At 45.1% G+C, this 25691-nt stretch overlaps 1 protein-coding gene across 3 annotated transcripts in view; it reads left to right on the top strand.

Moving 5' to 3' along the window:
• The window catches only part of ITGA9 (integrin subunit alpha 9), a 376700-nt gene that overhangs the window by 228209 nt on the left and 122800 nt on the right, over positions 1 to 25691 (top strand). For all 3 annotated transcript variants that reach the window (XM_055283188.2, XM_063612123.1, XM_055283178.2), the window contains one exon: positions 2597 to 2747. In XM_055283188.2, coding sequence (XP_055139163.2) covers positions 2597 to 2747 — 151 coding nt within the window. The remainder of the gene's footprint in view (positions 1 to 2596; positions 2748 to 25691) is intronic.

Genomic DNA, 25691 nt, shown 5'->3' with positions numbered 1-25691 from the left:
TAAAAGGCAAGAAGGCTGGGGAACCAACATAGGCAGGAAACAGAGGAGGCAAGGCTTAGCCCAGGGTTCCACCTCTGGGCTCTTTACTCCTCTGTAGCTACTTTAGATGATCCCTGGTGTCTCTGTGCACCTCAAAATTTGTAGCCCTGGGTGGGAGCAGCTGTTCTCACATCACTGCCACTTGATCACCCTTAGATCACATGATTTCACTTAGGCAAGTGCCCACACCCTAGTGATCAAGAAGAGGGGAAAGAGAGGGTCTGCCCCCTTTCTGCTGATGTGCCCCTCCCACCTATCTTGAGATTCCCCCAAAACATGAGGATGTCAGGATGCTGAGTGGCCAAAAATAACAACCGTTCATTATACAAACCCTTATATCCTTAATTACATCTTCCATTAACTGGCTATCCAATTAAAACTGGCCACTCACATGGATTTACTTTGTTCAAAGGTCACATCACATAATAATCATCAGTCTCTCATGCATCTTCATCCTTGTCATCTTCAGCCTCAGCCTTATCACCGTTCTCATCCTCGCCCTGTTTACTCACCCCTCTCCTGGGCCCCCATTTCCCTCCATCTCCACACCCCTCAAATGTTCACCTCTTTCTCCTCCAACTCCCAGTCTTTGACCCTAAAGACGCAATCACAGAGGAATTCCCGCATGTTCCTACCACCCATCTACTAATGCATCTTCAGCTCACCTCCAGCCAGGCGAGAACAGTCGTTCATCAGACCCCAGCAATTGTCACCTGTCATGTTTTCATTAATTGTTCCTTCTCTAATGGATCATTCCCATTAGCATGCAAATATGCTATGATAATTCCCATCTTAATAAAAAAGAGCCAAAAAAACTCCCTGGAGCCCACTTCCCCCACCAGCTACCATCCAATTTCTCTGTTCTCCTTTAGAGAAAAACTTTTCCAAATAGTTGTCTGTCCTCATTGCTTCCATTTGTTCTCCTCCTACATCTGAAACACTCTCCAGTCAGGCTTTCCTCCCATCATGCCACTTCAGCAGTTCTTACAAGGTCATCAGTGACCTCCAGAAGGCTGATTCCAATGGCCAGTTCTAATTATTCCCATTGTTCTGGCCTGTCTGCCATATTGGACAAAATTGATTCTTCCTTTCTTGAGACTGTCCTCTGTGACCATGTAGATGTCTCCTTTCTCTATTTTCCTCTTCCTTCCCTAGCTATGCTTTTCCAGTCTTGTTGGCTGACACCTCCTCATCTTCAACTCCTAAATGTGAGTCCTCATCTCTATCTATACTCATTTCCTAGTGATCGTTTCTAGTCCGTCTCAAATGTATCCTAGCCCAGACCCCTCCTTCAACTCCAGACTCATGCATCCACCTGCCTCAATATCTCCTTTAAAATCCAATAGGCATTTGGATTTTCTCTACTGAACCTTCTCAACCCAGTCTTTCCCATCTCAATAAATGACAACTTTTCTCTTCTAGTTATTGAATCCAAAATCCTTGGAGCAGTCCTTGACTCCTCTTTTCCTAACACCCTTCATCCAGTCCATGAGAAAAATCTGTTGGCATGACCTTTGAAATGTGTCCAGAATATGACCCCTTCTCACCCCCTCAGCTGCCATCACCCTGGCCTTCACGTTCATCTCCTCACACCTGGATTGTCACAAGAGCTGCCTACCCAGGCCCCCTGTTCCTCTCCTGGCCACTCCACAGACCGTTCACATCATAGCCAGTGCAAGCCTCCTTTAAACACAAACGTCAAGTCACGCTGCTTCTCTGCTCAGAGCCCTGAAGGGGCTTCTGAGGGTCAAACCAAGGTCCCCGTGATGGCCCACAAGGCCCTGTGGGATCTGCTGCCCCAACTCCCTTGGTCCCTCTGAGCTCAATCCTTCCTGCTCTCTTTTTCACTCCTCTCTAGCTGCACTGACCTATTTGCTGTTACCTGCATGTGCCAGGCACACGCCCACCTCAGGGACTTCTCCTTTGCTAGTCCCCACATACCTGTATTTCTTGGCTTCCCTTCTTCCTTCGGGTTTGTACTGAGAAGTCACCTCATCAGTGAGGCTTCCCTGATCACCTTATTGTAAATTGCACCCCACCTGCCTTGCAAGTCTGGCACATTCTATCTTCCTTACCCTTTGTAAGTTTTCTCCACAGCTCTTACCACAATCTGACACAAATATTTGCTTATTTCTATGTGTGTTTTCTCCCCCATGAAGCTACCAGGACTCTGTTTTCTTTGCTGCTATTTCCCTAGCACAGAGTAGTGGCTGGCACATGGTAGGCACTCAAAAATAACCGCATGAATTCATGTACAAATGAATCCCACGCTTAGGTTATTAAGTGCCTTATAGTTTTTGAAGTTTAATGTACAAGATTTCATGTGAGCCTCTAAACAGTCTAGTGAGTTAGGCAAGGTAGAACCCTGTGCTTTACATGAGGAAGCTGAGGCCCTAGAGGTAACTGATTGCCCAAGGACACATGGCTAGTTAATGGGGCTCCTGGAACTTGTAGTTCTGATCTCGGTTTCTGCCCCCCACCTTCAACTACCCCCTGTGCCTCATGTTGTATTAGTGTAGGCCTCAGGGCATTCATTGCTGTCTATTTTTCATTACAGTATGGATGAGAAAACCCTGTATCTAGCTTTGGGGGCCGTGAAGAACATCTCCCTAAACATCTCTATATCCAACCTTGGGGATGATGCCTATGATGCCAACGTGTCCTTCAATGTTTCCCGGGAGCTCTTCTTCATCAACATGTGGCAGAAGGTAAGGAGTGCATCCTTGTAAAGGGCAGTTGTTCTGTCTGGTGCGCTTGCTGACTTTCATTATAGCCTGGAATAGGCAATGATTCTACAAGCACTAATCCTTTCTGTGGACTATCATTTTGAATGATTAGAACTTTTTTCTTCCTGGACTTAGAAAACATGTTGGTATAGCCAAAGAAGCAGCCGTAAATGCCCACAGAGTGCCAGAGAAGCGTCTGTATTTACATAGTCTCCCATCCCTTCTCTCTTGTGGAATCCTCTCCCTGTGGTTTTACATCTGGCCCCTTCTTGGAGATGATAGAGTTGCTGTCTCCAGCACACACATGTTCTAGAGAATTCCAGTTTTAGGTCAGTAGTTGTGAAAGTAAGGGCAGATCACTGCTTGCTGTGTTAGTTATTATGTATGATGTACTTGATGTTTCTAGTAGAGGGTCACTGCTTTGGCCTGTGCTTTGGATTATTTATTTATTTATTTTTTGATACAAGTCTCGCTCTGTCACCCAGGCTGGAGTGCAGTGCCACAGTCTCAGCTCACTGCAACCTCCACCTCCTGAGTTCAAGTGATCCTCCCACCTCAGCCTCCCAAGTAGCTGGGACTACAGGTGTGCACCTGGCTAATTTTTGTCTTTTTCAGTAGAGACAGGGTTTTGCCATGTTGGCCAGGCTGGTCTTGAAATCCTAACCTCAAGTGATCTGCCTGCCTCAGCCTCCCAAAGTGCTGGGATTACAGGTGTGACCCACCGCCCCTGGCTTTCCTAACGTATTTGAGTGAATTGAGGTAGTTAAATTATTTCCACAAATTGAGTGAGTTTTTTTTAGAGTAAATTAATTTGAATGAAGTGAAGTTTATATAGCATGACTCAAATGTACAGTGCTGGTATTCTCCCCTACCCATAATCACCCCGAGTGTACCACCTCTCAGAGGAAGTGGAACAGGCTTCCCCACAAACAATAAGGGGGAACAAGTGGACAAAAGTCGACTCTGCTCTACCCAGTGTTGCTCTAACTGTTGATAGCTGTTCAGCTGGGACTGCTTGCAGCTTTGTAATATTTACAGCATTGAACGGGGGTGCCTTGTTCTTTATGTTAAAGTGGAACCAAAATCACTTTCTGTGGAAAACCTTCACTCTGCCCACCGATGAGCACTGTGCATATATTGAGCAGGTCAGCGGCGTTTGTTCAGGCACATATTCTGTGGGCTCAATAGTGTTGACAGGTTTGTGCCAAGCCTGCCCAGCTTAGGGGACAGCTGAAATGCTCAGAGCCACCAACAGTAGAGGTACTCCAAAACTTTCCAAGAAGTCATCTCACATTCCCTGCTGCTTCGTAGCATTCAGGAGCTCAAGGGTTGAGGGAGGCCACAAAAGCAATCAAGGACTGCAGGAGGGGTGTGCTTTCCATCCACTTTCTATATTCTAAAAATTACTGCTGGATTAAGCCCAGTCAAGAGAGAACCAAGTATAGATAGGGTTCAAGTATCGCTGGCCACACACACAGTATCTTTTACAGAATCGCATGTGCTGTGATGCCATCTCCCTGTGCAGGGTGGGATGGTAGGTGAGGGAGAGGGGCTTCCTTGGGGATTTGGCCTGTGGAACTCCACTCTGTGGAACTCATCTGAAAAGATGTAGTTGGCAACTGGGTCATTACATTACACAGATTTCTCTCACTCAGGACCCATGCGAGAAATTTCTTTCCAGCCTCAGACTTAGAAATAGCTGTCCCTTTGTCTGAGAATTTTGGCTTGTTTTTACCTTGTGACTGACTAGGCTTCATTCTCTTTATTGGCTGCTAGAAAGCTCAGAGCTGACCCCACTCTGTCTGTATATAGGACTTAGTCTTACTATTATATAAACTCAATAGCCTCCTGTATCTTGCTTTGCTCCCCCTTTACCATGTTTTTCTTTTTAGCTTGGAGATTGCATAATATTCTACCATATGGATATACTATGGATTTACCTAAAAAATTCTTCTTATTCTGTATTTAGGTTATTCCCAGGTTTTATGTTAATTAAAATTATGATGAATGTCTTTTACAGAGATTAGTACCAGTAAATGATCATATCCTTAGCTCTGTAACTTTTCAGAGGGTATGAAGTCACATTTTTGACCACCTACTATACACCAGGGACTTTTTGCACTCTGGTCCCCATCCCTTCTTCACTGCATGAGGCCCAATGTGTGTGATTTATTGGAGGAGCACTCTCAGGAGAAGAGGGGCGAGGGAGCAGGGGCGGGCAGGGGAAGGGCTGGGAGGGATGTGCCGTCAGGTCAAAGCTAGCCTTGGTCTGATTTATGGGCTGGGAAGAGGTGGGGAAGCCCTGGAGCATAAATCACTCTGCAGAATTGTGCCCCCTTGAAACTGCTGGGGACAGCATCATTTTCTACTCCTGTATCGTCATTGGCCACTGGAGGGACGCAGGGATGGTGAGTAGCCTCCCAAGCATGCTGGACAAGGAGGCTCTAGGAAGTCAAAGACAATGTGCCTGGGAAGGCCACAGGTACAAGCCATTGGCCACTGTAGCTGGCCATGGGAAAAATGGAAGCACATCATTTTGATCTCTTTGCCATTGAATTCCAGCAACCTTTGAAACCTTTGTCACAAGGAACCCTAGATTTCAGTTCGACAGAAACTTGACAAGGTATCGGGCTCTTCGGGACGTGGTGAGTGTTAGCTCCAGAATGGTGATGGAGCAGGGAGGTATCTTATAGCTGCTGTGGAGGCAGGGCCAGCCAGAAAAGCAGATGGGCAAGACGACCCTCAGGGTGGCAGGAAAAGGAAGGGAAAAGAAACAGAAACTACCCTTCCACGACTCCAGCCACGCTGCAAGGTTGATAAACAGGAGATGTAAATGGCATCACCCAGCCCCGAGCAGGATTCTGACAGGACCCAGTGGCTAGTGAGGGGAACCAGGAGAGCCCACCCAACCTGCTTAACAACCCACAGGCCTAACAGGACCAACATGGGCCTGCGAAAAGATTCTAATGGGTAAACTAAGAAAAGCATGACTAAGATACAGAGGGAAAGCATAAGTTTTAAAAAGATTATTAATAGAAAACAAAAGTAAATTTTACAGAGCATCTACTTTTGTTCTTGATGAAAGTCAAAAAAAAAATGAACAAAGTGAAAGATCAGACAGTAGAACAATAGACTATGAAAATGGAATGGACTGGGGGGCAAGCAAAAATAAATGTTATGGATGGGATAAAGAAATGTTACAATGAAACCAGGAAATCAGTGGCAGAATTAAAATATGTTATACTCAGGAAAGAGCAGAATCAGCAGAACAGAAAATTGATTTAATGATGTGGAGGTGTTTTTGAGAAGCTCTGAGAATTCAGAGAAAAAGAACAAAGCAATAAAAAAGGATGACAGTGAGGACTATATTGTGGAAGGTGGAAACTGGAGAACAGCAAAGAGAAAATGGTTCCAGAATAATTGGAACGGAAGCCGTTCCTTAGACAGCAAAGGAGGATCTCCATTTCCTAAAATGGGTACAGCAGACACCAGGCAAAAATATTTAAAACATTTTAATGTCTACAGATAGCTTCATGAAATTTTTAATTTTAAGGTTATGAAAATGATACTATTAACACTTAGCAGAAAACAAAGAAACCAGTTTCTACAGACTTTTCTGTAACATTAATGTCCAAAGTTAGAACAGTATATTCCACTGTGAATTTTAAATTCGACACACAGCCAACTTGCCCTCCACTGTGATGTCAAAATAAACATATACTCAGATATATGGGAATTCATAGGCTATTACCTCTTCTAGTTTGGATTTCCCCAAAAGCATACCCTGATACAATGATATAGGTACAGGTAGTTTATCTGGGGGTGGGTGATCTCAGTGGTGAGTTTAGACAGGAAAGAGAGGAAAGACAGGAAGGCGTGCATTTATAAGCAGGTTACTGCCGTGGGCACCTTGGGCTTGTCTTCCTCAGACCCTCCAAGAGACTGTGTGTAACAAACCTCAGATCCATTCGCGTCCAGGATGAGGAAGCTGCTGGAGCACTGATCCCCCAGCTCCTGTCATTCATCATGGAGAACGATTCCCTGGGCGTGAACTCTCTGGCACTTCCAGCCTTCTCTAAGTAGGCTCACACTCCCTGGGGCCAGGAAGCAACTCAGGCAGAAAGATGTGGGAAGCCTTTGACCTGGAGGGGCGTGGCTTCAGGTGACCAGGACTCTGGCTGGTTCTGGGGAATGTGAGCGAGGTGCTGGCCACATCTGCTACAGTAACCATGAGAGCTTCCTGAAAAGTAGTTATTTACAGATAAACTACTCAAGAATACAAAAGTAGTTGAATAAAAAGTGTGCCACAGCCAAATAAGCATAGAATGAAGCAAAACAATTTTTATAAATATTTACAATAGTGAGCAAATGTAAAAAAAAGTATTGCCATGGTAAATGCATAATTTAAAAGATTAATAAAAAATAATCCCATAATCTCAGTTATACCAATAACAATTTGAGAAGAAAGTTGACTTTGTGACTCCTCTGCTTCACTTTCTTCAGGAAGGAGTTCAGACTCCTCAGCTCCTCATGAGAGGCCGTCCTAAGCTTGGTCCTGCCTGCCTGCCTTTCTCCCCAGACCCCTGGCTCACCATGCCCCCACATATTCACTTGAATCAGTGGCCACTTAATACCAAAGCTGCCTTTACCCGGGAATCACCCCCACCCACATTTTTGTTTAGTGAACTACTCTGTCCTTAAATCTCAGCTCAGGGAACCTGTGTGCAGGCTCCTCACCTGGCTGCACAGGATCTGTCCACAGAATAGATGGATGGATGGATGGATGGCTGGGTGGATGGCTGAGTGGATAGATAGATAGGTAGGTAGATGACTGGCTGGGTGACTGGCTGGGTGACTGGGTGGGCGAGTAGGTGGATAGTTATGTGGATAGGTGAGTGGGGATGGCTGGCTGGGTGGATGAGTGGGTATGTGGGTGGATGGGCAGGTGAGTGGATGACTGGCTGGGTGGATGGGCAGGTGAGTGGATGGCTGGCTGGGTGGATGAGTGGATGGGTGAGTGGATAGCTGGCTGGGTGGATGGGTGTGTGAGTGGATGCCTGGCCAGGTGAATGGGTGGGCGGGTAGGTGGATGCATGGTTATTCGTTTTGTCCAAAGTTACAGAGACTCAAGGCCCAGGCCTCCAAGGTTACCTATCTTCTCTGTCATCACACAGTCAATTAGTTATATATTAGCTTCTAAGACTGAATACAAAATATCTCCTGCAATGGATTTTTCTGTCTTCTTCTAATGCGAGGCTACTTTCGTAGATTTATTCTGGATTATTTTTTCCTTTGAGGGAAGGCTGCTTATAAAAACATGGGGTACACATGGATGACCATCTGCTGGCTTTTTTTTCTCCTAAATAAAGCTAATTTGAAAACACATTATAAAAGAGGGCTTAATTTGTTGGTAGCTACTCTGCTGGCTGGCATGTGCTGTCCAGCCGGAGTTCAGGGTATTATGGCAGGCAACTAGGTTTCCTCAGGGGCAGGCCCAGTGCACTGTGTTGCCTGCCAGGCAAGGAACCAGCAAAGCCTCACTACAGAGTGATGATTCCTGGGGTGCCCTGTGGGAGCAGTGAGAGGGAGCTCCCGGGGCAGGGGAAGGGTGCATGGTTAAAAAGGAACATAAGGAAGAATAGATAACCACTGCATCACACCAGGGTCACCATTCACACTGGGCTCCATGTAAACGACACCTCCACAGAATATAATGTGAATGGTGTCCCTGGAGATGTACAGCTCTATGGCCCTGGAGTTAAGGTAAAGCCTCATTTTAATTTCTTGCTGTGGAGCCATTTGGCACAAAGGACTTTGGCTCTTCTTGCCTTTGTCAAACAGCCATGGATTTGTTTGGACAGCAGTTATTGAATACCTGCTAAATGCCAGGGACTGTTCCAGCCACAAGGAGACACAAAGATCTAGTCCCTGCTCCCAGAGAGCTCACGGCCTATTGGGGCCAAAGGCATGTTAGTAAGCAATTAAAGCACAAGGTGCCAGCTGCTCCACAGAAGTGCTGAAAAGTTGTTTGAGGCATAGATATGACAAGGTGAAGCAAGTCATTACCACAGTAGCTAGTGCCATGTTGGACAGAATCGTTGGACAAGTGCTTAAGGTACATGGATGAGCCTCCAAAGGATCTGATGTCAGCTGATTCCTACATTGCAGAGCTAGGGTGGGTGAGATGAGTCAGTTTATTTGGCTGGTGAAGGAGGGACCTAGGTTGGAGCAGGGATGAGAGGGCAGAAGAGAGCAAAGGGGGAGGGGCAGGAGAGAACCCAGCAGGATGGAAAGAGGCTGCCCATGTTGAACAAAGGGCCAGTAACATTTCTGGTGGCAGGGAGATGTCAGGACATTTTAGAATTCTGATGCCTGCTGTTACAGGCCTGTCAGGACTTTACCACTCATAGGTTCTAAGAAATCTGCCCTCCCCACCTCATTCTGTTTTGTTTTTAGCCCATTCTGGATTTCTGCACTCACGAATGCCTCATGTGACCACGGGTAGGCAGGGAGAAGAACTCAAGGGGCTGGGTTATGTGTACATATTCATGGTATTGACTGTTATGGCATGCATGGAAACAGACCTGGACATGAAAGGATAGGCTTTAGGCCAGGTGCATGAGGGCTCCCAGCTAACTTTTGGGTGCAAAGAGGACGCAACAGCCTGCCACGGAGTGACAGAGGAGGCCATGCGAGGAGAGAAGGGAGAACAAGCAGGGCAGGCACCCTGGCCCGACTCTTCTACACAGTGTGAGATGCTGTCTTGGTTTGGGTCTCCCAGATGGGAAGGAATTCAGGGAAATTTCTTTATTTGGGAGATGCAAGAAACAATGGTAGGGGGTTGAAGTGATATAGTAGGGAGGTGAAACAATGGTAGGGAGGTGAAGTTATATAGGCAGGAGGCAGTGAATGAAAAGTGAGCTGTTAAACCAACTGCTACAGTGGACAATGGGGCTTATTCCTGCAGGGCAACTCTAGGAAGAGTAAGGGAGCTGGGGGTTTTATACTCCTTCCAAGTGTCAAGAATTGAGGTCTCCTGGGGCTGTTTATATTCTCCAGTACTCCTGCCCTCCCATATGCATGGCAGGAGAGACCTACATGGTTTTGGAAAAATGCTCTCGGGTGCAGAGGTGCTATAATATAGCCCCTGGCAGCTGGAAGTGGGCTGGAGCATCCTGAGGTGCAAGTAATGTGGCCAGGGCTCACCAACCTCTGCCAGAGAGGCCCACAGGATTAGAAGTATCTCTAACCTGGGCACCTCACTTTCTAGACTCCTAGAAGTTGTAGGTTGGTCTGATAGAGCCTCGCTGAGGTTCTCATACAAGATCTAGTAGCATACACCTCACAGTGTGCGGGAGTGGGGTGAGGCAGGTGTGGTATGTGGGTGAAGAGGACCAGGGTGGGGCAGGAGGAAGCAGTGAAGACAGTGGGAAGATGGAGGGCTCCAGCCTCACCCACAAGGCAGCAGGCTCACAGCAGCATTCAGTGGTTGCCAGGTGGGAGTGAGGCCCAGCACACTCTGTTTTCTAATAAAACCCAGAGATCCTATGACTTTGGCAGCTAATTAAAATGTTTTCTGAACATCGTATGAGCCAAACAAAACATGTCCAGTGACTGCCTCCAGCCTGTAGGCCACCAGCCTGTGACCTCCAGCCTGGCTGTTTTCCGTATGTTCTAGTCCGGATCTGCGTTTCTGGTAGAACTTAGTCTGTCTGCAGCCTTACTGTGTTTCATGTTCTCCCCTTGGCAACAGATAAATTAATCAAAGAGATGAGAGTTTGGGGCTTCAAGTGTACGAGTGTCTGGGGAAGGAGAGGAGTGGAGAGGGTCAACCGGAATGTAGTGTCCATGGAATTTTTAGAACTCATGATGTTTTGAAAACTATTTGCTGGCTGGAATATTTGTACTTCACAGTGATTGCAAGAAGCAACTAAACTGGAGTTCGAATTTTAGAAGCTGCTAGAAGTAAAATAACAGGCAACCAGTGTGAAATAGAGGGAAAGTGTAGCTTTGGTGACCAGCAGATGCAGAGTTGAGATTCCAACTCTGTTTCTTGTGGCCAGTGTGGCCTTGGCTCAAGGGTCTTCTCTCTGTGCCTGTTTCTTTCTCTATAAAGTGGGATTGTGCCAAGGATTAAATGAGTCCTACACCATCATGTACAGTCCCACTTGTACATGATGGATACCTACCATGGTAGCCCTGACTCTGCCGTACATGAGCTTATTCTTTATGGCTTATTCATTTACTCAGAAGGGATATACTGATCACCTACTTCAGACCAAGATTAAATGCTGAGGGGAAAGAGGAAAATAAGGCAAGAATATAGAACATAGAATGTATGTCAGGGGGTGATAACTCTTCCTTTTAAGCCAAAAATTATCAGTCATTGTCTTAATGAAGGATTGAGAGAGAGAGAGAGTGTGTGTGTGTGTGTTTGTGTGTGTGTGTCTACATACTGTAAAAACAATAGTGTTAAACTGAACATTTTTTAATTTAATGAGTTGCTTGTACTTAAGAAAATAAAATTATATGAAAATTAATGTGAAGCAGTAAATATAGGTCAGTTCAATCAATGTCTGTGTTGGCTTTTGTGACTCCTGATTTTTTTTAAATAATGCTTGTGGATTTTTTTTTCCATTTACTTACCATTTGCTTTAGTATTGGAGTTTTTGGTTTAGGGATATTGACTTTTTAAAACCAAGATATATAATTGTTCAAATATGTGATGCACGTAATACATAACAGCAAAGTTTAGATAATGAGGAGAATAATGCCCTCCAAAAACAATGGCAGGGGGCTAGGTCCTGACTCTTTCAGACTGAGCAGGGAGGCATCTGGCCCAAAGGGCTGGAGGAGTGCGGTATGGGATTCAGACTTTTTATCAGGTAGGCAGTGAGTGAGGTCTTGACTGAGAGAACAGAGAAGGAAGAACAGAGGCTAGAGACATCTTAGAGGAAGAACAAAGAAACAGCGCCGACAGGCCAGGAAGGTCAGAGACTCAGTGTTGGGACTGCTGGAAGAAAGACAAGTTAGGAAGAGGGATGATTGTGAACTCAGCGGGGAGAACCCAGATCCTCTACTCCTGATCACACTGTAGCGTGCAGAGCACTGTAAGCTCGTGAGGAATGTGCTTCGTGCCTGGCATCAGTTGGCTGTTAAGTCACTGAATTTGTCTAATAAGACGTTGCATTGTCTCTGATCTCCTTGAGAGACTGAGATAGATGGATAGGCCCTAGGTCCTTATTTCCTCCATGGGAGGGTATTGTGGGAGGGGTGATGATGTTCGAAGGGAAGCTCATTTTTGCTGTTTCTAAGGAGTATAATTTGAGTTCCGAATTAAACTGGTCTTCCAAGTTGGGCTTTGGAGGCAGTAAAGCACCAGGTCAACTTTCAAGGCTTTCAGTGGCTGATTTTTTATGATAAACGGCATCGAGGGCTTGTAAGTTTGTTTTTCTTATCAAGTGATTCTTCAGATTGTATCTACCTTTACCACAGAAAGGGTGGTCCCTTTCTTTTTGTATCTACCTTTACCACAGAAAGGGTGGTCCCTTTCTTTCAGGAGGGGTTCTCTCTTCACTTTCAAGGCAAACCGCTCAAGATGGCGCCAGGTGATAAAACAGATCCACTTGCTAATCTGGATAGAGCAGGAAGGACTTAAACATTTATGTGTTTGTATACCTTGATTTGAGGGAGTGCTTTGGCCTGTTTTTAGACAGAAGGTTCCATACAGAAACTGCATCTGTGCAGGCGAACAAAGCAAATTGTGTTAGCAGAGCCGGGAAACCAAGCATTGAGCAACAGAATGGTTCTTAGGCATAAGTGAGCCTCATCCCTCAGTGCTGGGACAGATTACAAACAGCCTTCCTTCACTCTGCTGCTTTCATTCAGCGCAGGGACTGATTTTCATTGTGTTCTGCTTTCTCTGGTGTCTCTTGTCAAGTTAATAGTAGCCTCAAGTAAAATGCAACCCTTAGATGTTTATAGTCATCTTGGCCCGGCTATTAAGATGATGAATGAACTTGCTGCGTGCCCTGGTAAGAGAGCCCTGAGGGTGGATGCTGATACTTAGAAAATAATAAGTCTTTTCCGCCCCCTTCCTATCTTTAATCCAGTGCCCCAAGCCCCCTGGTAACTTTACCTTGAACTTCCTGTATAGCACCAGGTAGAAAAGCCTCACCTGGCTCGAAGCCCACTTGAGGCTCTAAAACAACAGCAAGCTCTTTATCTAACTTTGTTGGTCTTCCCCATCTGCTTATCAGATGGAAACTCGGCATTCCTCAGAGACCCTTCAGTGTTTCTCAGTTGCTTCTGCAGGCCCTTCCCTTCCTCTTTGAGAGGACAAGAGAAGGTGGTGGGGAGCAGGCACCCCAAGCCTGTGTTTGTATTTCCTCACCTGGATTACCTGTGGCCCATGCATCAGGGAGAGCCCAGCCTTGAGTGAAACTGCCTGGGAGACAGGCTGGGCGCTTCCTGCGACAGTCGGCAGTGAGGAAGTGGTGGAGAAACGCAGATGTCCATTTCAAATCACAAGGCGGCTTCAGTATTCCGCCGTGGGGCTCAGCTTTCACATATATGAAAAGCTTCATTTTGTATTCACTGCATTTGGAAGGAAGGCTATGTTTTGCTTTAGAAATGTCAACAGAGCTGTAGTTACGACAAGGATCAATTAAGAAGGACGTTTCCCAGAGCCGCAAGACTTGAGTGAATCTGTGGGGGGAATTTAGAAAACATGTGTTAAACCTCTAGATTTCTTTTTTTCTAACTAACTGCAAAACAGCAATTTAATAATTTCCTCTTTTAAGGGGAAAGCGGGGAGTCTTAGATTTTAAATCTTCCTAAAGCAGCACAGCATCTCTTGAAAAGAAAGCCATGAAAGACTACTAAGCTAAGACGAATAAAATAAAATTTTCAAAATCGAGAACTTCGGTGTCCTAGTCTGGGTTTCCCTGAGCAAATCCTGAGATGAGGGCTCACATGCAGGTGGTTCATAAAGGATGTTTTTCCAGGGGAAGACAGGTAGGGAGTGGAGAGACGCAGGACAGAAACTCAGGCAGAGTCTCTCAGAGTGTGGCCTCAGCCTGATCCTGCAAGGGGGATCAGAAGTGTGAGTTACACCAAGGTACTGTCCCATCTCCAGCTTAGGAAGCTGGGTTTTGTTCTCCCGTAAACACCAGTCGTTGGTTAAGGGCCACTTAGGGAGGAATAAGTGGTGGAAAGTGGTCCCAGGCACTTTCCACCCAGGGGTGAAGTGTAGACAGTGGGGCTCCAATAGCTTAAGGACAGAAGAAGAACCACGGTTCTGGCTCTTGGAGGCAAATGAAGACTGAAGCCACATTGTGCATATAAAGGGAGTCCAAGGAGCATCGGGTGGGGCATTGAAATTGTTTGCTACAGTCGGTTTACCTTCAACTGGTTTCCTTCTTGTTCTGAAGGATATATTACAAGCATATTGACAAAAGTCTTTGAACTCTTGAGGTGTTTATATGATATTCTGTGTCCGTTGCACATGGTATGTTTCTACCAGCATCTGAATTGGGGAATTGACATATACAGATGCCTATGGAATTTAACAGAGAATGTGAATGTATGGCTACAGTCCATCACCATCCAGCTTGCCAGGGCTGTCATTTCATCCTTTTGAGGCCAGGCTTACAGACAATCTGGGCTTCCATTGCCCCCATGCTCTGCCTGTGATGTGTGGTGGCCTCTGGCATTGTTCTAACTGAGGCACCTGAGCATAACTAGTGAGCCTGTCCTGCTCTCCCAAGCAAGTCCGTGTTTAAAATCAGTTAGGAATATGTTGGGCTGCATGTAACAGAAAAGCCACCTTTTTTAGCAGCTGATCCTTGTAAGACTTTTATTTTTCTTTGGTAATAATAAATTGAGAAATGGGCATTTCAGGGCTGGTATGCACCTGTGTGGTGCCCACAGGAACCCCATTCCTTCTGTCTTTCCTCTCAGCCTGTCTTCATAGGGGTTTTCAATCTCCATACTCCAAGGCTGGGCTTTCCCTGATGCTGCTTTTTGGTTTCCGCTTCCAACACTACAGCTGCATTCCAAGCAAGAAGGAGGAGAAGGACAAAGGGCAAAAGGTCTGCCCCCTTTTAAAGAGCTTTCCTAAAGCTCCACTTGACATTTTCCACATGCATCTCATTGGCCAGCACCATGCCACACGGTGGGGTGGCAAATGAATTTTCTCAGCTGGGCACATTGCCACTCTAGACACAATCAGAGTTGTGTTTATTGGGAGGAAGGGAAGAGTGGCCATTGGGAAGCACCAGCAGAGTTAGCAGGGCAGAGACCTGAGAGAGGTAGTTTGTGAGTGTGTATTCCTGAGATACGTAGCAGAACTGGGGAAGGACTGCCCAGTGAGTCTCCTCCCTTCAGTATATGTCAGATCCTGATCAATTATAAGATGATCTTTATCTGTCCGCCTTATCTATCTTCACTGACGTGTATTTCTTATTTTCACAAAATGAAGCCATTTCAACGATGTTGTCAACGTGTTTGGATTTCTGTCCTTCAATAGAGGTGCCACAGCTCCATACTAGGTCAATCCATGCAATAAAGACCAAGTTCCAGAACCCCTGTCCTTCAGACCATTTGGTATATATAATTTCCAGGCCCTTCTTCACTGTTCTGTTTATCACTCCCTGTGCTGTCTCTAGTTTGGCATCTTCCTTTTTAAAATAGAACCCAGGCTTGAACGGCAATTCAACCAGCCCAGCATAGTTATTATTGTCCCGAGTCTAAACATGATATTTCTGTTAATGTGGTAGCCACAGCACAATTCTATTTATTCCTGAGGCATTCCCTCTTTTATTTTCCTGGTCTTTTTGCGTTATTTGGAAGTGTAATCATGTCATTTATACCCTTGCTACTCACATATGGTCCATGAACCAGCAGGGTGACATCACCTGGGAGTGTGTTAGAAATGCAGAATCTCAGGCTGCAGCCCTGCGGGGTCAGGATATGCATTTTAACAAGATCGTTGGGTATTTGTATGAAAATGAGAAATTGAAACCAGGGCGAGATATCTAGGGCCTCAGAGGAAAATCTCAAAATGGTCAGGGAGGTCCCTTCTTAGAGATGAGAAAGTCACTCAGAGGCTGCCATGGCCTAAGACTGAGACAAAGAGAATGTGTCTGTATACAACTAAAGAAAAGGAGAAAAGGTTCCCTGGGCCAGAGAGTGGCTAGAGAGTTGATTGTACTCAGACTTGCTGTATTACCAACAGGTAATGTACAGGACAGTCATGACCTACACATGGCTAAATCCAGTAGTCATTTTTCAGTCTTCTTTCTGGACCCGTCAGCATCTGTTAATACAAATAACGACTACTTCTTTTATTATGATTATTATTATTATTATACTTTAAGTTCTAGGGTACATGCGCACAACGTGCAGGTTTGTTACATAGGTATACATGTGCCATGTTGGTTTGCTGCACCCATTAACTCATCATTTATATTAGATATTTCTCCTAATGCTGTCTGTCCCCTTGCCCCTGACCCCATGACAGGCCCCCATGTGTGATGTTCCCCTTCTTGTGTCCAAGTGTTCTCATTGTTCAATTCCCACCTATGAGCGAGAACATGGGGTGTTTGGTTTTCTGTCCTTGCGATAGTTTGCTCAGAATGATGGTTTCCAGCTTCATCCATGTACCTGCAAAGGACATGAACTCATCCTTTTTTATGGCTGCATAGTATTCCATGGTGTATATGTGCCACATTTTCTTAATCCAGTCTATTATTGATGGACATTTGGGTTGGTTCCAAGTTTTTGCTATTGGAAATAGTGCCTCAATAAACATATGTGTGCATGTGTCTTTACAGCAGCATAATTTATAATCCTTTGGGTATACACCCAGTAATGGGATGGCTGGGTCAAATGGTATTTCTAGTTCTTGATCCTTGAGGAATCACCACACTGTCTTCCACAATGGTTGAACTAGTTTACAGTCCCACCAACAGTGTAAAAGTGTTCCTATTTCTCTACATCCTCTCCAGCATCTGTTGTTTCCTGACTTTTTAATGATGGCCATTCTAACTGGTGTGAGATGGTATTTCATTGTGGTTTTGATTTGCATTTCTCTGATGGCCAGTGATGATGAGCATTTTTTCATGTGTTTGTTGGCTGCATAAATGTCTTCTTTTGAGAAGTGTCTGTTCATATCCTTTGCCCACTTTTGGATGGCATTTTTTTTTTTTTCTTGTACATTTGTTTGAGTTCTTTGTAGATTCTGGATATTAGCCCTTTGTCAGATGGGTAGATTGCAAAAGTTTTCTCCCATTCTGTAGGTTGCCTGTTCACTCTGATGGTAGTTTCCTTTGCTGTGCAGAAGCTCTTTAGTTTAATTAGATCCCATTTGTCAATTTTGGCTTTTGTTGCCATTGCTTTTGGTGTTTTAGACGTGAAGTCCTTGCCCATACCTATGTCCTGAACGATATTGCCTAGGTTTTCTTCTAGGGTTTTTATGGTTTTAGGTCTAACATTTAAGTTTTTAATCCATCTTGAATTAATTTTTGTATAAGGTGTAAGGAAGAGATCCAGTTTTCCATCATATGAATATGCCACAATATGTTTTCTCCATTATCCTGATGATAGACATTGAAGTTGTTTCTGGTTTTATCTTTTGTGAATAAGGATACTAAGAACATTTTTATACCAGTCTTCATGTGCATTTTTTTTCATTTATTGAGTAAATGCTAGTGAGTGTAGGTACTAGATCAAAGGGTCACTGTTTAGCTTTATTAGAAACTGCCAAATAGCTTTTCAAAGTGGTTCTGCCTTTTACACCCTCACCAGCAATGTGTAAGAGTTTGAGTTGGTCCCCATCCTTGTCTATTCAGTATTGTCAGTCATTTTTATTTTAGCCATTCTGGTTTGTAATTGTATTTCTTTGTGATTTAGAGCTGCATCTCCCATATGACTAATAAACACCTTTTCCTGTGCCCCTCAGCCATTGGGACACTTATTTTAGCCTGTTCAAGTCTTTTGCACTCCCTTCTTCTGGGGATACTTTTCTTCTCCTGTGCTGTGGGACACTCCCCACCCCAATTCTTCTCACTGGCCACTCCTTCTCTGCTTCCTTTGTTGGAGTCTCATTATCTTGCCAACCTTTCAACATTGGAGAGCCTCAGGGTGTGGTCCTGAGAATCCTTTTCTTCCGTGTATACGCATTCCCTGGATGAACTGGTCAAGTCTCATAACTTCATATCATGAACATGCTGACAACTCCCAAATTTTCCCCTCCAGCCGAGAGCTCACTTCTGAACTCCAGCCTTGGGTACCAAATTGCCTGTTTGGCCTCTCCACTTGCTGTCTAACAGGTTTCTCACACTTAAGATGTCCAAAATGAGTTCCCAATCCTCCTGACACCTGTTCCATTTGTAGGAAACAGCAACTCTATCCTTCTTGGCTCTCCCTTTTCTCTCATACCCCACATCTATTTCTCAAACACTCTGTTGGCTAATCCTACAGAGTATCTCATAATCTAGCCACTTCTCACCATCACCATTGCTTCCATCCTGGTCCAAGTCACCATCGTCTTTTGCCTCATTATTGATTCGCAATAGCCTCCTTCATAATGGGTTTCTGTGCTTCCACCTTTACCTCTTATACTCCTTTGCTCAGAAGTCTCCAGTGGCTTCTCATCTCATTGTAAAGCTTAGTTTTTTATAATACCTCTAAGGCCCTAGAAGATCTGATCCCATTGCTGTCTCTCTGAACATGTGTCCTATCACTTTCTCCCTTGCGGCCCGCAGTGGCCTCCTTCTGTTCCTTGAAACACACTAAGCTTATCCCTGCCTCAGGGCGTTGACACTGGCTCTTCCCTTAAATAGGCACATAGCCCACTCCCCATTTCCTTCTTGTCTCTACTTAAATGTCACCTGATTAGAAATATCCTACTACTCCAAACACCCTGTCTGTCCTCTTTATCCTGCTTTTCTCTATAGAACCTATGACCATCTGGCATACTATTTGTTTTTTTGTTTTCTTGAAACAGAGTCTCCCTCTGTCACCCAGACTGGAGTGCAGTGGCATGATCTTGGCTCACTGCAACCTCCACCTCCCTGGTTCAAGCAATTCTCCTCCTCAACCTCCCAAGTAGCTGGGATTATAGGTGCATGCTACCATGCTCAGCTAATTTTTTGTCTTTTTAGTAGAGATGGGGTTTCACCATGTTGGCTAGGCTGGTCTCAAATTCCTGGCCTCAAGTGATCCTCCCTCCTTGGCCTCCCAAAGTGCTGGAATGACAGATGTGAGCCACTGCACCTAGCCGGGCATACTATTTGTTTGTTGCTGGTTGTCTTAGTCCTCCTACTGGAATTAGGTTAAGTTTCTACATATAATATGCAATGACTTTTTTTGAGACAAGGTCTCACTCTGTTGCCCAGGCTAGAGTGCAGTGACATGATCTTGGCTCACTACAACCTCCACCTCCCAGGCTCAAGCGATCCTCCCAGCCTCTGGAGTAGTTGGGACTACAGGCATGCACCACCACACCTGGCTAATTTTTGTATTTTCTGTAGAGATGGGGTTTTGCCATGTTGCCCAGGCTGGTCTTGAACTCCTGAGCTCCAGTGATCCACCCACCTCAGCCTCCCAAAGTGCTGGAGATTACAGAATGAGCCACCGCACCCGGCCTGGAATGACTTTTTATTCACTGATTCATACCTAGTAACTACAGCAGTGCCTGGATGTGTGGTAGGATCTCAATCTTTGTTGAATAAACTAATGGATGGTGGGCAGATAAATGGATAGAAGATGGATATATCTGTCTTTCTCTGTACTTTATGAGCACTCTTTCAATTATTGTTTTATATTACACCAGTAATTTTTAAGTAGTGTTTAAAAACTAGTAAACAATGTAGGGGTTTGGAGAAAAATGCTAATTCCTTATCTCCCTGAAAAGGGAAACCATCAGGAATCAGAGAAATGGAGAAATGCTTCCCCCACCTGGTGATTGCATCTTGCTGTATGGGATCAGGCCTGGAAAGTGAGTTAAGTCTGTTGGTGCTGGAACTCATCACTGAGGAGCAGCCTGTGTCTGTGCCTTCAGGGGTGACAGACAGTGGACCAATGCTATGCCTGCATATTCCTCCCTGGACCCCTCATTCAAAGCCAGTATCTCTTTCCTGCCAGAGCAGTCCTTTGTCCACATGGGTTTCTGCAGTAGCCCAGGTTTGCAGGCCCTTGGTAGGGCTGGAGTGTGAGCTATAATCCTATGGGCTTGAAATAATCTCTGCTCTGGGTTCTTTAAAATAACCCCAAGTAAAACCCATGTCTTGGTTAGGTATCCCCAGAAGCAAACCCTGAGATAAGAATTCAAGTGTAAGTACTTATAGTTTGTTTGGGAGGTGAAGGTAGGGGGATATATTAGGAAGTGAGACAGAGAAAAGAAAACAGGAGAAAAGGACAGGGTGTCAAGCCAGCCACAACTATGGGCAACTGGGCTTACTCCCACTGGGGAACCACTCCTGGGCTTACTCCCACTGGGGTCCACAGAGCAAGCTCCTTGGGGTTCTTCTGCCTGAGTGGTGAGGAATCTGGGGCCCTTATCCACCTGCTCCCAGCAGCTGTTGATTGAGGGCTGCTCCTGAAGGCTTTAAGATCTTGACACTTCTGGCCTGTTGTTTGCAGGGGCAGAGCAGTTTTATGACTAGAAAAAGTCCTCAGGTGAAAAAATGCAGGTGTCGGCAGCTGGAGACACAGGGCAGGGTATCTGGGGGAACATCAGTGGGGTCTGCGACAAGCAGTGACAACCTCACAGACAAGGTGACTTCTGGCTCCTCAGTGACTCGGCTGCACTTCCCTTTTTCACTCACTCTTCTTTCTGGTCCTCACTAAGACAAAATACAGAATACAGAGCAGCAGTTCACGGGCTATAGCATTTGAAGAGATTAAATAGAGGCCTCCAACCACACAGGCCATCTGGAAGCTTTGGCCTCCAGATGGGGACACAACGAGGTCATCTCTTCTTTCAGGGAGCTCTCAGAGTCTCAGGAACAGATGTACATGGTCCATCAGAGTGTGGCTCAGGGCCCAGGGTGGGTTGGGGAAAAGGTGAGTTATTTAGCATTGGAGGAGCCTGTTTGTAGCCATGGCTGCCAACATGCATGAGCCACTTAGAAGGGCTTAGGGTGGTGAGGGTACAGGTCTACCTGTGAAGCCGAGTGATAGTCGTGGTAATTACAGTCACCTACTATAGCCTCACAATGAGCCATTATAAAAATGAGGAAACTGGGGCTCCAGAAAGATTTCTCAGCCCCAGGATGGTGCAGCCAGGAAATAGCATAGCTGGGATTTGAGCCCAGCTTGTCTGGACACTGAGCCTGTGTTTTGTACACTATGCACGCACTTCTCCCAGATGAAGATTTGCCTTCATCCAAGGGGAATGTCTGTGTGAGACAGTGGCAGCCTCTGATGGGTTCCTGCCGATTGGCAAGGTGGTTAGAGCTGTGTATTGAGAGGTCTTCTCCAAGGTATCAGTTTTCCTCTGGGAGGGTTAAAGAAGGACCTTGCAAAGCCCATGGCCTTTGAATAGAGAGCTCTCTTCTGTTTGCAGTGACTCCCCTCAAAAGGCAGAATGCAATTCTCTGAAGCTTTACCAAAAAGCTTTTCCCTAAAGGGAAAAAAAATGAGGTGGCTGCTCTCTGGCGTTAAACAGAGAAAACCATCAGGCAGGAGAGGTGGAGCTGTATTTGAGAGGGTGGGAGTGGCCCAGACCTCAAGGTACAGTCAGCTGCAGGAGAGGAGCTGCTAACCCTCATCTTAAGAATATCACTCTCTTGACAATCACAGTTGGGAAATGTGTAATCTCGGGGTGCCTCCTTTGCCCGGGCATCTTCATTATAAAAGCTTAGTCTTTCTAAATGCAGCCAAGCTCTCCTCTGAAAAGAGATGTGAGAATTCCGTTGACACTCACTGAGCACCTAGAAACCAGAGACCCAGAAACCCAAAGGTGGGTCACATGGTCGCCCTGTCCCTGGGGAATGCACAGGAAAAGAGTTCTGCCTCCCAGAAGGTTCCAGGTGTTGGGGTAAATAGAGATCCTGCTGCTGCCTCTACTCCCTTACTGGTCTCCCTGGGGACATATTTGAACATATTTTACTCATAAATTCTCATCTCAGGGTCTGCTTCTAACCATACCTAAAACAGACAGGTCCCCCCCTTTTTTAGTCAGTAACTTTGGTTTATTACAGCAGAAACTTCCCAAATTACTGACCTGACCAATTAGATATGTTTTAATTTTTTTTATGACCGCAATCTTTTCCTTCAAATGAACCTGTTTGGATTCTCTTATCTCTGCAATACAACCTAATATAAGTCTATCTTTGTAAGTATTTGTTCTGAGAGATTATTTGTTCTGAAGGAGGCCCAATCCAGTTCAGTTAAATCTGAAGTTTTTGATCAATTGGGTTGCTGAGATTACAACTTTCTTTTTCATTAACTATTAATACTTAAAATATTGATGTGCTAAGTTTTTAATCTTCTCTTTTTTGACCTATAAAAAAGGTCAATTATATCTTAAAAGTTTCACCTCCTATTTGGCTATTGTGTATCGTTCTTTAAATATCTGGCTGGGTTCAACTTGCTAAGATTTTATTTAGTATATTTGTATCTATAGTCATAAACAAGATTTCTCTGTAATTTTCTTTCTTGTCAGGTTTTGGTGTCAGACTTCTGCTAGTGTTTGCAAAAATAAGCAGAAAGCTTGCACTTTTCTCTGTTCTCTGAAGACATACAACCAACATAGTTGCAACAGCAGGTGGTGAGAGCTGACCCTTACTGAGAGCTTGTTTATGTGCCAGAGGCTGCTCAACACTTTTCATTAACGTGTTTAATCCTCACAGCAACCCAGTGAGGTATGTGCAGTTACCATCTCAGTTTTCCTGATGAGGAAACCATGGCTTAGCAAGGTTAAGGAGGTGACTCAACTTCCTTAGTAAATGGTGGGGCTGAGATTCAGGCACAGGCAGGCTGGTACTTAATCTCCCTCCTACAAATACCAGCTTCCTTGGTGAGTGTTGGGGCTGGGGTTCAGGCACAGGCAGGCTGACTCCAGTGTGCTCTAATGCATCTTCATTGCATAAAGAGGCTTATTTACATGTCTTTTGGGGTATGCTGGCTGCTCACGTGGCTTTGTAGACATTACCCTCCGGAGTGCCGAGTGCTTTGTGAATTAGATCTTTCTCATTACATCATGGCCAGTTTGTCGTGGAGGGGGGTAATGGGCAAGGAAGCATTGATGAATTTTCTGAGACAGCTGCGATTTGTCTAAACAAGGCTTTTCCTTCAGTACCCAAGGATTCTGGCACACAGACCCAGCTCCCCACCAGCCTCCCCTGGAGTGAGCTTTCCTGAGGTGCCCGCGTGTCTCCACTCCAGGTCCTGGAAAGCTGGCAGCAGCGTCACTCTTGGGTTTTCCTCTCTGGAATTAATTTGTCCCCAAGTGAACTCAAATAAAAGGAAGAGCACCTATGAGAGCTTTGCCTTTGACTGGGGCTGGAAAGGTGGAAATAGCATGGTCTATCCTGTTTTCTCATTTGCCTGTTGAGCATTGAATGACTGGAAGTGGAGTATGTTGTGAAGTCTTATCCTTTGTGAGTCAGGTGGCTTGGGCTGTCTGCACACACTGTCTCCAACTCCACCACCACCATCCAACTCAGGCCCTATATCACTGGGAAAAACCCAGATCACCTGCAGAAATACAACACCAGTGACTTGCTAGATGCTGGAGGCTTTGTGCTATTGGCATGGTGGGTATGAAACTCTTGTAGACACCAAAGAAATTCGTAGGTTATGGAATGATTGATTATATCCTGTGTCAGCTGGAATCCTGCGACATGTTCTAGTTTCCTAGCGTGCAGAGTACAATGTGAGCGATGCTGGGTTGTAGAACATCTGTGATTTTCATGGGATAAAAGCCCTTATTTTTGTTTTGTTTTATTTTAAGTCAAAAGCAATTTCTACCAATAAGAGACTGAATGAATAACAGGAAGCCCCTTGTTTGCATTGGTTCAGAACTAGGCATTGCAAAGATAGCTATTTACTCTGATTTCAGAGGTCTAAAGGGGTTAGTTCCCCTCCTAGAAGTACCAAACTTACAAATGTGGATGCTTAGAATGGCTGGCTTGATGCAAATGAATGTTGGCTGGCTTGATCATGGGTGGGATCACAATGGCATTCACTCTTTCATTCAGCAAAGTTATGTGTTAACAGGTATTAAGTATACCGTTATCATTTTTCCTCACTTTAGAAGATAAGCCAAAAAACTTGACCTTAACGAAAATAGAGGATTTTTAACTGAGATCAGAATTTTCACTATAAAAGTACCATTTACACATTTGGTCACTGCTGACAGTCATTAGCTAGTGGATAGATCCAAGCTTTAAATCTGAATCTTGTCATAGGAGGATGGAAGCTGAAGTTGTTAAAGGCCTAAAAGGTTGCATGTTACATATAGAACAAGGCCCTGGGAAAGGAAATGGTCTGTTGAAAGTCACAAGGCCAAATGGCATACCAGGTTTTTGGTCCTTGTTTAAGAAAAACAAATCTAGGTTCAGAATAGTTTCTTCTTTCTTCCACATCTCTGAAAGTGCAGCTTGATATAGGAGAGCTCTGAGCCCCTCTCCCAGCCCTCGTTTTTCAGCTCAGGGTTACCATGTGTATTCCATGAAATGCTCTACCTGCTTTCTGTATCGGCTTTCTAGCCAGTTGCAGTGTACAATATTAGTTTTGGCTTTGGGAAATGAGGTTTCTTTGCCTTGGCTGGAAGTATACAGCAACTATTTTATTTTTCTTGTGCCTCATGAATTAATAGGGCAGTGAGAGGAAAGAGCATGCATACTGAGCATTTGAGCTTTTTTAAAGCAACGATTCACCCAGCTTTCTAGTATAAAAAACTTCCTCTGGCCCACCCCGAGCAAACTCTCACTCACTGCTCAGTCCTCCCATTTGTTCATCTGGAAAGAAGGAATGTTCTAGTGGGGCCAGGCCCCATGTGGTATCTTCCTTTTCTGAAGTCATCCATTCATTCTCTTCCTGGTGGGAACTTAAGGTTGGAGGCAGCAAAAAGTGGAAAGACTGGTAGATAGTCTGTCAGCTCTGTGGTGTGGGTGTGCCATTTGGGGGGAAATGAAACCAGACGAAGTTTGGCTTTGCAGAGTGTGGATCCAGGCAAGTTCATTTTTTACACTCTGGTTCCATCTCCTTCCTCCTGCACACATGAGTCAGCTCCAGGAGGACCCCATGTCCTTGACTCTTCCTTACTAGCCCTTCAATCTATCAATATGCCCTCTCTCTATCTTCTCCCTCTGGAATTCTCCCTTTCGGTCTCAGTTGGACTATCTGGACTTTTTGATTCTGCTTCTTCCCAAAGTGCTCTTTTCAGACCATTGTTTTTCCTGAGATGTAATGACTCAAGGGTAAATGGTACCTGTCAGTTGCAACGCCTGAAACCATAGATGCATAGGTGCAGGTGGTTTATTTGAGTAGCGGCCCCAGGAAGTAAGAAAGAAGGAAGAAAAGGAGGGTATGTCTTTGAGGTCACTGCCATTGGTGCTAAGACTTTTTGAGAAGCATATAGAAAGCCACCTAGAAATGCTTACCTATAGGACAGGAGACTGGAGCACTCATGCCCCAGCTCCAATCCCAGGTGGTTAAGGGCTACCTCCAAGGAATGGATTGTCCTGTCCTGCCCTCAGAATGCTACTGAAGATGGTACAAAGCTGAAATCATCAGAGTTGGGCCAGAAGGAAGTGACACAGAACATCTAAGGCATATCATAAACCATTTCTGACCCTCATCTCAGAACAGGATCCCAGAACAGTTCAACCTGTAATTGCTTTCTGACATTTGAGCAAAAGCATCAGTAGCTCTTCTCACGACCACAATCAATTTACTAGGATTTTTCCATAG

The sequence above is a fragment of the Symphalangus syndactylus genome, chromosome 1 (assembly GCF_028878055.3).
Source record: "Symphalangus syndactylus isolate Jambi chromosome 1, NHGRI_mSymSyn1-v2.1_pri, whole genome shotgun sequence".
Lineage (NCBI taxonomy): Eukaryota > Metazoa > Chordata > Mammalia > Primates > Hylobatidae > Symphalangus > Symphalangus syndactylus.
This window is presented reverse-complemented; position numbering and strand designations above follow the sequence as displayed.